The sequence below is a fragment of the Homalodisca vitripennis genome, chromosome X (assembly GCF_021130785.1).
Source record: "Homalodisca vitripennis isolate AUS2020 chromosome X, UT_GWSS_2.1, whole genome shotgun sequence".
Taxonomy (NCBI): domain Eukaryota; kingdom Metazoa; phylum Arthropoda; class Insecta; order Hemiptera; family Cicadellidae; genus Homalodisca; species Homalodisca vitripennis.
The window spans coordinates 150674632-150688993 of NC_060215.1; the positions used below are offsets into that span (position 1 = coordinate 150674632).

The following is a 14362-nucleotide window of genomic DNA, read 5'->3' on the forward strand; positions in this document are numbered from 1 at the left end:
ACAGTAAAAAGCAATTCTCACTTTGAGATGCCCTTGATATTTAAAACTAGTGGCTATATGGAACTATTCAGAGCTCTTCTGATGTCACACTTATCCTTTTTCGTTAAGATCAATGTTCGTTAAAATTATTTCCTTTTATCTTTCATCATATCATAGGATGAAAATTATTTGTACCAGGGTGTTACATTAACGTTATCAAACAAATCGAAAATGACCAAAATATTTTAGTCATGTGATTTCTTGACAAAACGTAGTTTGTAACTGATATTCCTAAATAAAATGTCAGTAGAATGTACCAATTTGTAGTAGGATTGTTGAAATTTAAAAATCTGTCTCATTATTTTTCTATCACACTTCGTACCTACGTTAAGGAAATATGCTTCAAGTTTTCTTGTTTTTAGTGAGTACAAAAAGACAAGTACAACGTGCACTGTTTGAAAATAATATAATATCTAGCATTAAAGAGTCTACAAAGTCAGGAATATTTAATTTTCATTCAATTTCAACAACTGAATGACATTAAATTTAGATCACTACAGGAATGTTCTTGTTCTGATCTGTTTGCTAATTAAAGTTGCAAAACTTGGCTTTTTGTACTCTTCTTGTAGTTTTTATTTATTTCATTTTATTTTTAAACCGATTTTTTTACATTTTCAATGCTAACCTTTCTGTATTTTCTTTTACAGAACACAAGATCATAAAGATAACGAAAGTAAAGAGAGGTCACAGGGAAAGAGATAAAGATGAAGTTACTTCAGATTCACCTCACAAAAAGGTAAAGTTAATGGTTGTTACTTTATTTTATTGTTAGCACAAAAGTAAACGAACCCATTGCAAACAATTGAATTTCTTCAAGTTTTGCAAATACCAAGAATAGAGTTTAAAGCCTGGTAATTTTTTACTGTTTCTTCGTGTGAACTTTGGTTGGACAAGCCACCAATTGGTTACTAACATTGGTTACTAACTTGAATATGAATTTTGAACTATTTATTTACTGTGTCTAGTAGTTAGTGTTTTGTGTGTGATTTGTTAGCATTCTTATGGTCCTTAAAAACATTTCTTGGATCAATACAGCCATATGCTTACATATCACTAATAGGGTATTTTACGTTGTAGTATAAACAAATCATGATTTTGCTTTATATTAAAGCAGAATTTATATACATCATTATAATAGAGCATCAGTAATCAGGGTTAATCGGGTGCAGACCCCTCTTGCTTTTTTAATTAATTGGATTTATGAAAAGGTTGGTAGACGTCTTCAGTATAAAAATCTTTCTGAAATACAGCTGTGATTCACCAAAGTGGTTAATGGGCATTGGAGCATATGAATCAAATCATTACTGTAGTCTAATATTAATACGCAAATCATTACTGTAGTCTAATATTAATACGTTTGAATGTGGAAATACAATATTCTTTGGCACAGTATTGCACTAAATTATGCAGTGACAGAGACTTGTAAGAAAGTATTTGCACCAATACATTCACTGAAAAAATTTCAGAGGTTTTTGCCGTTTCACATAAAACTGTTGTTGGTCAAAGTACTCACATTGCCTCATTTTTCTTACTGTAACAGTGTGATGAACAACATAACTGTGGTTTTGGATTAAAAACTCTAGAGAACCCAAAATTATTGTATGAGATATGCATTTGATCTCAGGAGAGATGAGCATATAACAAATGCCCTATTATAAAAATTCAAAGATTTTTAAGTTGAATGACCTCAGATCAATAAAAATCTTAACATTAATCCATTCAATTTTAAATTCTGGCTTTCTAAATGATTTCTTAAACGATTTTCAATTTGTCCCTAAAAGTGGTGTGGATGGAACTCGCTCTGGTTCTTCTGTGCTCCGCATGCCGTTGCACAGAACTGCTGTATATGACAAGTCTTTTGTAGTAACGGCATGTCGTCAGTGGAATTCCCTTCCTCGTTGCATAACATCCTTAGAGAGTTGTCCTCGGTTCGTGGCGTCGCTGACGGAGCACTATCTGAGGTGGATGGTTTGGGCGGGTCGGCATAGGTTTCTTCGCTGCGGTTGCACTGGCATGAGTAGAGTGTGTGACGGTTGTGTGTTTATAATATACATGATATACAAGTACATTTGTGTGTGAGTGCATGTTTATAAATATGTTTATATACCTTTTATCATTATAAAAAAATTGTAGTTTATATTCCTCAATAAAGTTGTACTTTTTGTTGTTAATATTGAAAATGTTAAGAATAAAATATTTAGTTTTATTATTATTTCAAAATAAGAATATTTCATTCTAGTTTCTATATGAGGTTTAATGTAAGAAAGGGCCATGAGGCCCTAATTTCGCCTCATGTAAAGAAATGTTTAATTTCATTTCATTTCAACAAAATACTTTGCGCATTTATAGAGACCAATGCTTTAGGCCGAACATGGCTGACAGGGCAGAGTACAGAGAGCCCTTGATGATTCTGTCATCGCGGTAGTGTCCCTCCCAACATTATTGGACACACAGTTCATGTAACTCACATCCATAGTGCTCAGTAACTATTTTACTGCATTTACTTAATTCATTTTTTTTTACTGAAATCAAATCGGGATTGTTTGTGGCCCGGATTTTTGGATCCCCTCATTATTGATGCTTTATTACACGGATCTCTAAACTTTTTAATTTGTGGGCCAAAATGAAGAATTTTAAAGGGCAGACTAATGGAGAAGTACTTTCAAATGTATTTTTTTTGGTTAGATTGTATTCCAACTACAAAGAATTGAAAGTTCTATAGTAACTAAGCTAATGCAGTAGGTTTATTAAGAAATAGTATATTTCATTAGGCCTAATAGTATCAAAAGTGACCTATTGTGGGGCCAGATTGGAAAATGCTATTAGGTACCGCAATATAACTTTCGACGAGTATTGAACAATATTTTTATCATGATGCAAAAAAGCACATGACTTTTTGTTTTTTAATTATCTGACATTTCATATTCTAGTAATTATTCTTCCATAAGGAAACATAACACTATTTTACAATTCATTTTGGTATTAAAATCAGCTGTTTGAACATAGGACTGTCAAAACATATAACGGAATCACACTGGAATTTGAATTATATACACAGGAAAAGAGATGTTTAGTAGGGAAGGAATTGTTTGCAAAAGAAAGTAATCAGTTTAGACAGGGAAAATCAGCTGAGTTAGCAACAAGCGAGATAATGACTCACAAATTTTAGTGGAAAAGGAAAGCAGTCCATTACCTTAAAAGTGATGAAAACTATCAAACGTTTATTTACAAAAAAATATTGATTTATATATTCCATTTAAGATTTTTTACGGTTGTTGATAAAACTTGTCTATTAAGCCATCTTTCATTTGTATGGTCTCAGATTTGTTTTTTACCAGTAATGTAGGTTCATCTTGGCTCTGACTTCGATACCTTTATCAATAAAATAGATTTATATGTTCGTCAGAAAGTTTTCTTTATACATATACTGGTTCACATAAGTCATTTTTTAAAAGGTTTTTTTGCAGATATGTTGACCCATAAATTGAGTACATTCGTCTTGCAAAGCATTTTGTTTTTTAGGAGTCATCACTCAAATATATGCAATGAAAATATCTAAAAACGTGGATGTGTCACAATAATTTTTGTTTTTTTTCTTTCCTGAGGGAAAAGGACAGTTTGTCCCTGTGCTTAGTCCTAAAAGGACCTTTGCGCCTCCCTTACTCTAATTTTGTGTCCTCAAAGTTCGAGGCTTTTGCAAAAACCAATCAGCAATCAGATTTGAGGGCTCCTATTCTCTGATATCCTTGGGGCTGAGGAGATATGCTCCCAGGTATCTTTTCCGAGTTTCTAAGATGGCAGGACAATCTAACCAAATATGCTCTGCTGATTCCTCCTCTTCTCCACAGAGTCTACATTCGTTAGTCTGGCTAAGGCCTACCTTCATAAGATGTTTCCTCAGGGGGTAATGTCCTGTCAACATTCCTAATATTAGTCTTATATCCTCCTTATTCTGATCTAAGAGAGCTGTCCACCCTTACGTAAGGAGAGATTAAAACTTTGCATAGTCTTAATCCTGAGGCTCTACTTCAATTAATGTTTCTTATCCTCTTTTCCCAATCTTTGACCAAAGCTTTAATGTTGGAGAAGGCTATCCCGCTACCTGGGTCAGGCCCCGCAATTGTGAATTCCGCTCCCTTTTTGGCGAGGATGTCTGCTTTTTCATTTCCATGAATGCCTAATACCGGGAGTTCCATGACCCGGTACCCAACCGAGTATTACTCTGTTATTCATTGCCAGCTCTGCTAGAGCATTCTTACATTCCTAGACTGCTTTCGAATCAAACGAACAGGTATCAGGTATCAAGTGCCTTCAGTGCATCCTGACTATCAGAAAGTATTAAGTATTTAAATCCTTTTGTCCTCATTTGTATGAGTCTTCTGGAACATGAGTCTATTGCCATGACCTCCACCTGAAGAACCGTGGCATGTCTTCCTAGGAGCACAGCCATGTTGGTTCCTGGTCTATGTATTCCGTATCCTGCCCAAGAGTCAAGGCGTGAACCATCTGTGTAAAACTTCAGGACTCCTTTTGTAGGGTAGGCCTCCTTTTTAATCCATTTCTCCCTACTTCCGATAGAGACCATATATGGGTTGTCAAAGGAGTATTTCTTAACCATTGCGTCTGACACTTTGGTTAGCATTTCAGCCTCAGGAAATACTTGCAATATCTTCATGTGACCTTCTAAGGAGGTAGCATTTATTACCTTTGTTTCTAGAAGCTTCATTGTACTTAGAGCGGCTGTTCTCACCACCTCCTGCCCCAGAGGAGTGTATCCCAGGACCGCTTCAATTGCTAGCGTTGGGCAGGAGCTCATCGCTGATGCTTAGGCAAGCTAGCCTTTGAAGACTCTGTAGCCTTTTGGCAGCTGTTGTTCTACTTTCGGCCACCACACTAAGGCAGCATATGTGACCATTGGTTTTATTATGGTTTTGTAAATCCAATATATCATTCTGGGTTTCAGTCCCCATTTAAATCCAAAAAGTTTCTTACAGGCCCCAAGGGCCATTGTCGCTTTGGATATTCTATTTTCAATATGGGAGTTCCAAGTGAGCTTCTCATCCAGGATTAAACCCAGGTATTTCACTTCTTTTGTTTGGTTTATGCTGATTCCCTCCAGAACAGGTTGTGTAAGCTGGAATTTTCTCTTCCTGGTAAAGGTAATCATATTTGTTTTAGATGGGTTGATCCGTAGACCTTCCCCATGAAACCAGTTGCTTATGAGGTTTAGTTCTTTTTGAATTAGGCTTTCCAGCGTGCCTTTGTTTTTTCCTATAACCATAAGCACTAGGTCGTCCGCATAACATAGTAGCCTTGTTCCCCTCTTCTCTGCTTTACTAAGTAGATCATCCACCACCATCGCCCACAGGAGAGGAGACAAAACTCACCCCTGGGGGCAGCCTTTCTGGGCCGTGATTGCGGCAGATTCGTCTTCGTACTTTGCTTTTACTTGTCTGCTTTTTAGGAGGGCTACTATCCATTTGACTACATCTGGGGGAACTCCAAAACGTTCAATAGCAGTCTCCATGGATTGATATGCTACTTGGTCGAAAGCTCCTTCAAATGTCCATAAAGATGCTGACTAGGGCTTCCTTTTCTTCGAATGTGTTCTCCACCTCTCCCACTAAGCTGTGGAGAGCGGTGGTAGTTGATTTACCTTCTATGTAAGTGTGTTGTGTGGTACTAAGTGGGTGATCTGGTAATATTACGTCCCTTATGAGTCTGTTTATTATTTTTTCCATAGTTTTCACCATGTAGTAGGTTAGGCTTATGGGTCTGTACAAGTTGGGTTTAGTTGGATCCCTGTCTTTTTTCCGTACACACACCACCAGTGCTGTCCTCCAGTTTTTTTGTATGTATCCTAAGGCGAAACTGCTTCTAAACAGAATGAAGATTATTTAATAGTATGAAGAAGGGCTGGGAAAACTCCATCTGCCCCAAGAGATTTAAATAGCTTGAACAATCTTATTGCTCATTTAATTCTTTCATGTGTAAATAGTCTGTTAGACCGCTGTCTGGCTTTAGTAACCTCTCGGCTGGATCTCCCCTCGATTAGAGAATAAATATCCTCATTTCGAGTCAAGTGACCCCCGGGAAGTGGGTCTCCAGAAGCAATTCTAAGGTCTCCTTCCTGTTCACTGTTAGGTCACCATTGGCCTTTACTAAGGTCCCCATAGGGTTAGTGTAATCAGTTTGGAGAGTTTTTTGAAGCCTGGTAGCCTCAGTTAGGCTGTTAATGTTTTTGAAAAAATTTCCCGAGGTTCTTCTTTTATTCATTTTAAGTTCTTTTTTTATGTTCGTTTTGGGCGTGTAGATAAGGGAATCAATCATCTGTCCTTTTTACCCATTTTAGTAGTTTCCTAGTTTTATTTCTTAGTGTCTCTAACCTCCCAGTCCACCACGGCACGTCTTTCTTCAGCCTGTTTTGCCTGAGAGGGCAGTTTTTCTCGTAGGCCTATATTATAGCTTGTTCTACTAATTGTGCAGACCTTTCTAAGTCAAATTCAATTTTCTGGAAGGGTTCTATTTCTTCCAACTCTTCGGCTAGGGACACTCGGTATCCCTTCCAGTTGGTAGATTTAGGAACCCTGTGGGTCACGTTATTTCCCTTATCTCCTTTATGTCGAAACTAATAGGGCAGTGGTCCGATAGTGAAGCCTCCTCTGAGACATTCATGTTGTTTTTTAGGAGTCATCACTCAAATATATGCTATGAAAATATCTAAAAATGTTAGTGTCACAATAATTGGTTGGTTAAATATTAATTAACACTAGCCTATAATTAATTAACTTAGACAACGAAATACATTAGGTAACCTTCTTTAAAAAAGTAAAAATTATTTTTACAGTTGCATAAATTACTTTTAAAGTTGTAAAAATTACACTCTATAAAGATTATTCTAAAACCATAATACTATGCAATGCAACTCTTTGTTCAGTTCATGATTCTACTCATTCATAATCTTTTATTTGTATAAAGTTACAATGACAATAAACAAATCTCAATAAAATATACATTTAACAAATACATTATCGTAAGTAATGACCGGAAAATAAATACTATCAGCTGGCTGGAATGTTGAAACAAACAAGCTCGTTTTTAATGTTCCACCACATAAAGGTACCATAAAGAAAATAATCCTTGTGGTAAAATATTACTTCTGTACTTTGTTTCAAGTTCAGAATGCATTATGTCTCTTATGAAGAGTTGTTATTCTATCAAACAATACCCAAAAACTGCTTGAAGTCCAGACCCGAGAGAATGAACCCAGGCGTTGTCACTGCACAGAAGTCTAGAGCAGAAACACGTCGCACCTGCACAGGTGAAAGTGGGAAATTAATAAAAAATCAATGTTGGTATTTCCTGTGGTATATAATAATCAGTGCAAAAACTTAAATGGCTTCTAATTTGTCTAAGACTGTCTACACCTCATTTCATATCACTGTCTTTTGCTTCATCAACACTTTTGAATCAAATGCATGTATCATGCTTATGCTTTTTACAATTTTCTACCAACTCCTCAAATTTACTAAAGGAAGGAACTTTGTATATTTTTCATTGCACTTATTACATGTACCTAGTACAAACCCCACCAAGTGGGGTTTGGTGTGATATGTTTATTCTAATAGTCTTTCAATCAATTCTAAAATATTGTATAGTATTCTATTAAAGATTTATTTCTTTAAGGTTGATGAAAACATAATCCTTTTGGCTTTGGTCACTTCTTTTCTCTAAGTGCTGAACTTGTGTTTTTATCTTTTTTTACCTGCAGATAGGAAATAACTGTGGTAATTGAATATAGATATATATGTGAATGACACAAACAGCACTTAAATCACGTCACTGGCACTTTGCACTTGTACATAGGTGATGGAGGTGTCAAGATTATTTCCTTAAGATACAGTGTTTTTGTGGCTTAGTGTGTGTCAAGTTTGTTTTAACAAGTCATCTTTATTGCACATTAAAATACAGAACAAGTGCATTGTCAATAAATATATGCTAAAACAAGTTTACAGTAAAGAGACTGAAATAGATAATAAAATATACTGGTTATATGTTAAAATTTTACATGACAATAAATTAAACTACTATATGATAAGACAGATTACTGAATGTGTTTACACACATCCAAGCCAACTTGACAAATGTTAATACTATATGGTCACTGTATTCAGTTTTGGTGCTGTAGTGAAATTGTAATTTCATCAGTATAGTCAATAATAACGCATAAAAATTGGAAAAAGCCTTCATTAATATGTATGAGCTTATTGACAAAATCAGGTTATGTCCAAATCATTTTCAAAAAAATTAGCCCTCAAAGTATTATAGTTGGTTTTATTGTAAGTGACTTGAGGTTCGGGTAATACATAAAACATGTTTTACTCATTATTACAGAACTAGAGATTTTGAAACATACTTCTTACCATAGAAACGTTTGATGGCATAGTAAAATGGCAGTTTTATTAGATTTCCTATAAATATGGACTATTCAACGTCCAGAGGACCGGTACATGTTACTAGGAAATCAATATCCACTTAGCCACATCACAGATTATAAAGCCTATAGAACCACTGCCTATCTCAGAGATCACTAGTGATAAAAACACTGTAACTGTCTTCAACGTCATGAGGACCGGTACATGTTACTTGGAAATCAATATCCACTTATCACAGGTCATAGCCCACTGAACCACGGTCTAAACTCGGGGATCATTAGCAATAAATCACTGTAACTGTCTTCAACACCGAGTTGCCAGGCATGCAGTGGCATACTTAAACACCAGTGTTGTGCTGCAGGTCTGACTGTTTTAACATTGATGTCACAGTGATTCCACAGTAAATTGAATTTTAAAAAGTGTTATTTACAAAAATGTTCATTTTTAGATAAAACAATACTGAAAAAATGCTGAAAAGAACGTTTAAAGAAAATGTTTCAATGCTGTTCATTTAAATTTAGTACACGAGTACCGTAATAGTAATTGTGAATAGTGTTCAGTGTAATAAAACACATATTTTGTACATTTTAAGCATTTTTATTGATGTCCTTCCAATAATCCGGCGTTTTCACTAATCCGGCAATACCATGGTCTGATATCTTCCGGATTAGTGAGAGTGTACTGTACTACGTTATTAAACCTAGTCGTATTAAGTTATTTGTTCACCTGAGGAAGAGATTGATTGTAGATGTCTAAACATAGTATCACTGATTTCTTGTATCATTGAACAATGACAGATGTAAAAAAAGTCAGGTTACCTTCACAGTCCTTCCTTCATGAAGAATGAACTTTGAAAGAAGAATTCGTAATTGAATAATCAATTTTCACCAGAAGATGTTACCTAATCTTTTACCTTTAGTTACTCGTATTCTGTATCTGATCAATATATTTTATGTATTCTACATTAATTCTCATGTTATTTATTAAAGAATGCTTTTTTCAGATGAAGGAGAGTTCAGTTACATCTCTCAACTCAGAAGATGAAAAACCAAAACCAAATTTAAGTGCTCTTGTAAGACCATTTTGGGTGAGCTCTGACGGTGGGGAGTGCATAAGATCTCTCGACAGCGTCGCTGCTTCGAGCCATACCAAGATTAAATTAAACGATAACAGAGAAAAGTTTGAGCAAAAGGAAAAAAGTAATGAACATGTGCCGCTGTCAGTTGAAGTTAAACATGTAGAAAGCAAGGATAAACCAAATGGAGGTATAGAAAATCCAGATGAAGTCAAATGTAGTGAAAATGAAAAGTTCATTGAAGGGAGAGAAAAACCAAGTGAAATTAGTGATAAGTTAATTGAAAGTAAGATTAAAACAGTCGAATACAGGGATAAACGGTTTGAACATAGAGGAAAGCAGGATGAATTCAAGAGTAAATCAGAAAGTAGAGAAAAATCAGATGGAAGAAAGAATAAATCAGATAAAAGTAGGGGAGATTTAGATGAAATCAAAGGCAAACCAGATGACCACAGGGGCAAGACAGATGATATCAGAGGCAAGCTAGATGAAAGCAGGAGCAAGCCAGATGAGAGCAAGGGTAAGCCAGATGAGAGCAGAGGCAAGCCAGATGAGAGCAGGAGCAAGTCAGATGAGAGCAGGAGCAAGCCAGATGATAGCAGAGGCAAGTCAGATGATAGCAGGAGCAAGCCAGATGATAGCAGAGGCAAGACAGATGATATCAGAGGCAAGCTAGATGAAAGCAGGAGCAAGCCAGATGAGAGCAGGGGTAAGCCAGATGAGAGCAGGAGCAAGCCAGATGAGAGCAGAGGCAAGCCAGATGAGAGCAGAGGCAAGCCAGATGAGAGCAGGAGCAAGTCAGATGAGAGCAGGAGCAAGCCAGATGATAGCAGAGGCAAGTCAGATGATAGCAGGAGCAAGCCAGATGATAGCAGAGGCAAGTCAGATGATAGCAGAGGTAAGCTAGATGAAAAGAAGAGTAAACCAGATGAAAATCATGAGAAAGCAAATGAAAGTAGAGCACATTTGAGTAGTGAAAAATGTAGTGAATCCAGAGATAAAGAAAATGGTACTAATAAAAATAAGCAAACTGAACAAAAGTTAAAACAGATAAAAGATAAACCCAAAGAATGTTTATCTGTCAACATTAAAACTGGAAACCAAAATATTTCTGGCGATATTGCTCCTTCCGAAAGTCCAAGGGACAGTGCTAAATTGGATAAGATTGTCATAAGAATGGTACAAAAGCAATCTCATAGTACATCAGAAAAACAACAGTTTAACCTTAAAGTCGATTCTGCCACTTCTAAAACATCGGTGATAAAGTTGACGTCTAGTAAGCCAAACATCGTAATGGTGTCGAAGTCTTCGAATGAATCTGTATCAACAGAGAAAGAATCAAAAACCGAAATTGTTCAACCTGTGATACCGAGTGCTTTCGAGTCGAATTTAATGCAGATGTACTCCTCCGTTAGGGCATTGAAGGAGGCAGGGAGGCCTGTGGCGAACACTGTGAGGGAAGAAAAAGCTTCAGAGACAGTCAGAGCAGAACCCAGACGAAGCGAGAGTTCTAAGCATCACAGCAGTAGCAGCAGCCGCAGCAAAAGTGAATCGAGCCACCGTGACCGTGAGAGGCATCGTGAGCGTGAACGTGACCGTGAGCGGGACAGAGACCATCATCGTGACCGGTCTTACAAGCATTCCTGCTCCCGTTGTCACAAGCGTAGTAAAATCAAAAGGGCGAGCATAGGTGTTCAGTGCCGCAGAGATAAAACGTTTGAAAAGTTTGTTTCTAAAAACGGGAAATCAGACAAGAATATGCCGATGCCGAGGCCGGTTCCTCTCTCTGAGGAATCTTTGAAATATGGACATTTGATCCGTGTGGAAACTTATCCGAATGGAGGTGCTTCTGTTGTCCATTTGTACCAAGATGAAATACAGAATCTTTCCTCAACTGAAATGGATGAACTTGTCACTGAATACTTTAAAGTAAGTATTTTGTTTTTAAATCATTTAGTACAATTTGATCATACTAAGCATTATTTATTTGTTAAAATATTGTATTGTTTTAAGAGTTCATATAATGGGTTATAGATAATTGTTTGATATAAGCCACAATCGAAGAACATTGCAATGGAGGTAAAAAAGGAAAAAACATAGAGACGTTATGTAATGTTTTATAAATTTTATGTTGAATATACATAAGTTGATTCCTGAACAACAATGAATAATTATAACATTAATAATAATAATTACATCAAGTTTCAAATTTCCTTTCTATGGAATTTATAAGTTGAAAAACAAAAATATAGTTTCTCTAGGTGGTGTACTCCATTTCAACATAAGTTGATTCCTGAACAAAAGTGAATAATTATAACATTAATAATAATAATTACATCAAGTTTCAAATTTCCTTTCTATGGAATTTATAAGTTGAAAAACAAAAATATAGTTTCTCTAGGTGGTGCACTCCATTTCAACATAAGTTGATTGCTGAACAACAAGGAATAGTTACAACATTAATAATAATAATTACATCAAGTTTAATTATAAATTCCCTTTCTAGGGCATTTATAAGTTGAAAAACAAAAATATAGTTTCTCTAGGTGGTGCAACCCCATTTCAACCCCTATAGATGTCTAGTCCATGAAAATGTATTTGTTTTACTATTAAAGTTATGAGGCATTTGTTTGCCAAATTTAAACTTTCTGAGATATTTGAAAGTTGGAGGATTAGTGATAAAACTATTGCTTTGTGTGTATTTTGCTATGTTATAGCCAATCAGCTGATTTAATTTTGATTAGTGGATTGAGAATAATTGCTTGAGCATCACATATGTTTTAGTAATCAGATGTTTTTAACTAAACAAAAATACTCTCCTGAGGTTAACTTATTGGAACTTTGTAAGCATGTGGGGCAAAGAACCCTATAGTCGGATGTATTTATAATTCACTAAAGATACGTCTAGAGTGTAAGAGCTTTTGATTGATACCATATATGTATATAAAATAATAGTTTTAGGTAAATAATATCGATGTTCAGAGAAAAAGAAATTCTTTTTATAATATAAATTAACACAATGACAGGCATGTTTAGCGTTGACATGAATTGTCAGTTATTGTGGGACATCAGAAGTTTACGAAAATATTTATTTTGTGTAATTTTATTTTACTTGTTAATTCTTACGACTGTTGTCTCAGCTCCCAAACAAAAGAAAGGAGGGAGGGAGATATATTTTATACACATGAAAACTTATTTTGTCATGGGAGATTTTTTGTTATTTTTATAAGTTTTGTTGGATATTATTTCCATTATTTTGATAAAGGTTGTCCATTATGTCTTATTTATTAAATTTTCTAACTAGATGTTATTTACTAGATGCAATTCCATTTAAGTTATGTATGTTATGAGTTACAATATACTTAAAAACCGATTTTACAATACAATTAAACGAGTCTAACTGTTTCACTTTAGCGCAGACTACTGATGTAGTAAATTGAATATTTCTTATATGGTTTTAGATGTTTTACGATAATTTATTCTGTTCCTTTTTTAAATACTTTAGAATTTTAGAGTAAACTTACTTTTATTTTCCACAGTAAAATGATCTTGAGCACTGTGGATTAAATTATGTTTTTATTTCTAAGAATTCTATCTTAATAATTTTAGTTGTAAATATTATACATACATGAATATAACAAAATATAAATTAACCTGACACAGTATGAATTGGAAAGTGGTACGTATAAAACGTTTTTGTTTTAATATTTCAAGACAGCGGGATCAAAATCTCTACATGTACAACATAGAGAAAGCGTTTGAAATTATACTTGTGAATAGCATGTTATTGTAAGAGAGATTATAGTTTTCTCCCCTTGTACATGAGAGGTAAATGCACAATGATTTTTGCGACGTACAGTGATTTTATTCTAGATAACCATTTTGTGTCTGTCATAATTATTTAAAAATACCCAGCAGGGATCACTTCTGGCTGGTTTATACCTACCAGTTGAACCCACCACTGGGCACAGAAAAAACCGATGTGCCACATCAATCTGGGCAACCTTATGGATGTCCAGTAGCGGCACATCACTAACCGCAAATGTTGAAATTCTGGGGTTCATGGGCAATTCGATAAATTTAGTCTACTGTGGAAGATGACTGTTGGAGTTGGTGGAGTTTGTTCCCTTACCTCAGAGGTTCTTGTTAACCTCAACAAGGGTGTGCCACCCCCTGCCTACTTTGACTGGAGAGGCTGGTTCAGAGCTGGCCTCCCCTTCTTCCGGGATGACTTTGAGATGTAGTGCCCTAATTCTTCCTCATGGATCTCGATAGGAGGTGGCACCTACTCCCTAACCTTACCCATCCTGAATATCCTGTCACTCCGGAAGCAGCGCAAAGGTTCTTACAGGACTAAGTGCAATTTATAAGCTTCTTGTCCTAAGAGAGAAAAAAAAAAAATTATTTAAAAATTCACAGAATGAGGACATGGAATATTTGTCCAGACCTGGAAGCTTTTCCATCTATGTGCATGAATTCATGTATTTATTACATAGCAGTTTCCGTTGTGCCAACAAGCATAATATACTGTAACTATCAATCAGTCAATCAACATTTAAATCAGTTTATGACAAAAAGTGCTTGAAAACGTATTTTTATGTTTCATACTTGCTTTTGTTTAGGTTTTAATTTAAAATGTGGTATGTAATGAGAATTAAAACACTAATATGTAAATACATTATTAATGCTGTAAAATTGATGCTATTTTAGATAAATTTGTGGAGGAGTGATAGTCGATTTTACACCTGTTTTCATAATCGGCAATGGATTAGGTGGATTGTAGATTACAAGTGTTTCGTGCACTTTAGTGTAA

The 14362-nt window shown here is 35.4% G+C and overlaps 1 protein-coding gene across 1 annotated transcript in view; it reads left to right on the plus strand.

Moving 5' to 3' along the window:
• Nucleotides 1-14362, plus strand: part of LOC124370017 (general transcriptional corepressor trfA-like) — a 90779-nt gene that overhangs the window by 18557 nt on the left and 57860 nt on the right. The window contains exons 2-3 of the mRNA XM_046828294.1: nt 687-775; nt 9478-11478. Coding sequence (XP_046684250.1) covers nt 687-775; nt 9478-11478 — 2090 coding nt within the window. The remainder of the gene's footprint in view (nt 1-686; nt 776-9477; nt 11479-14362) is intronic.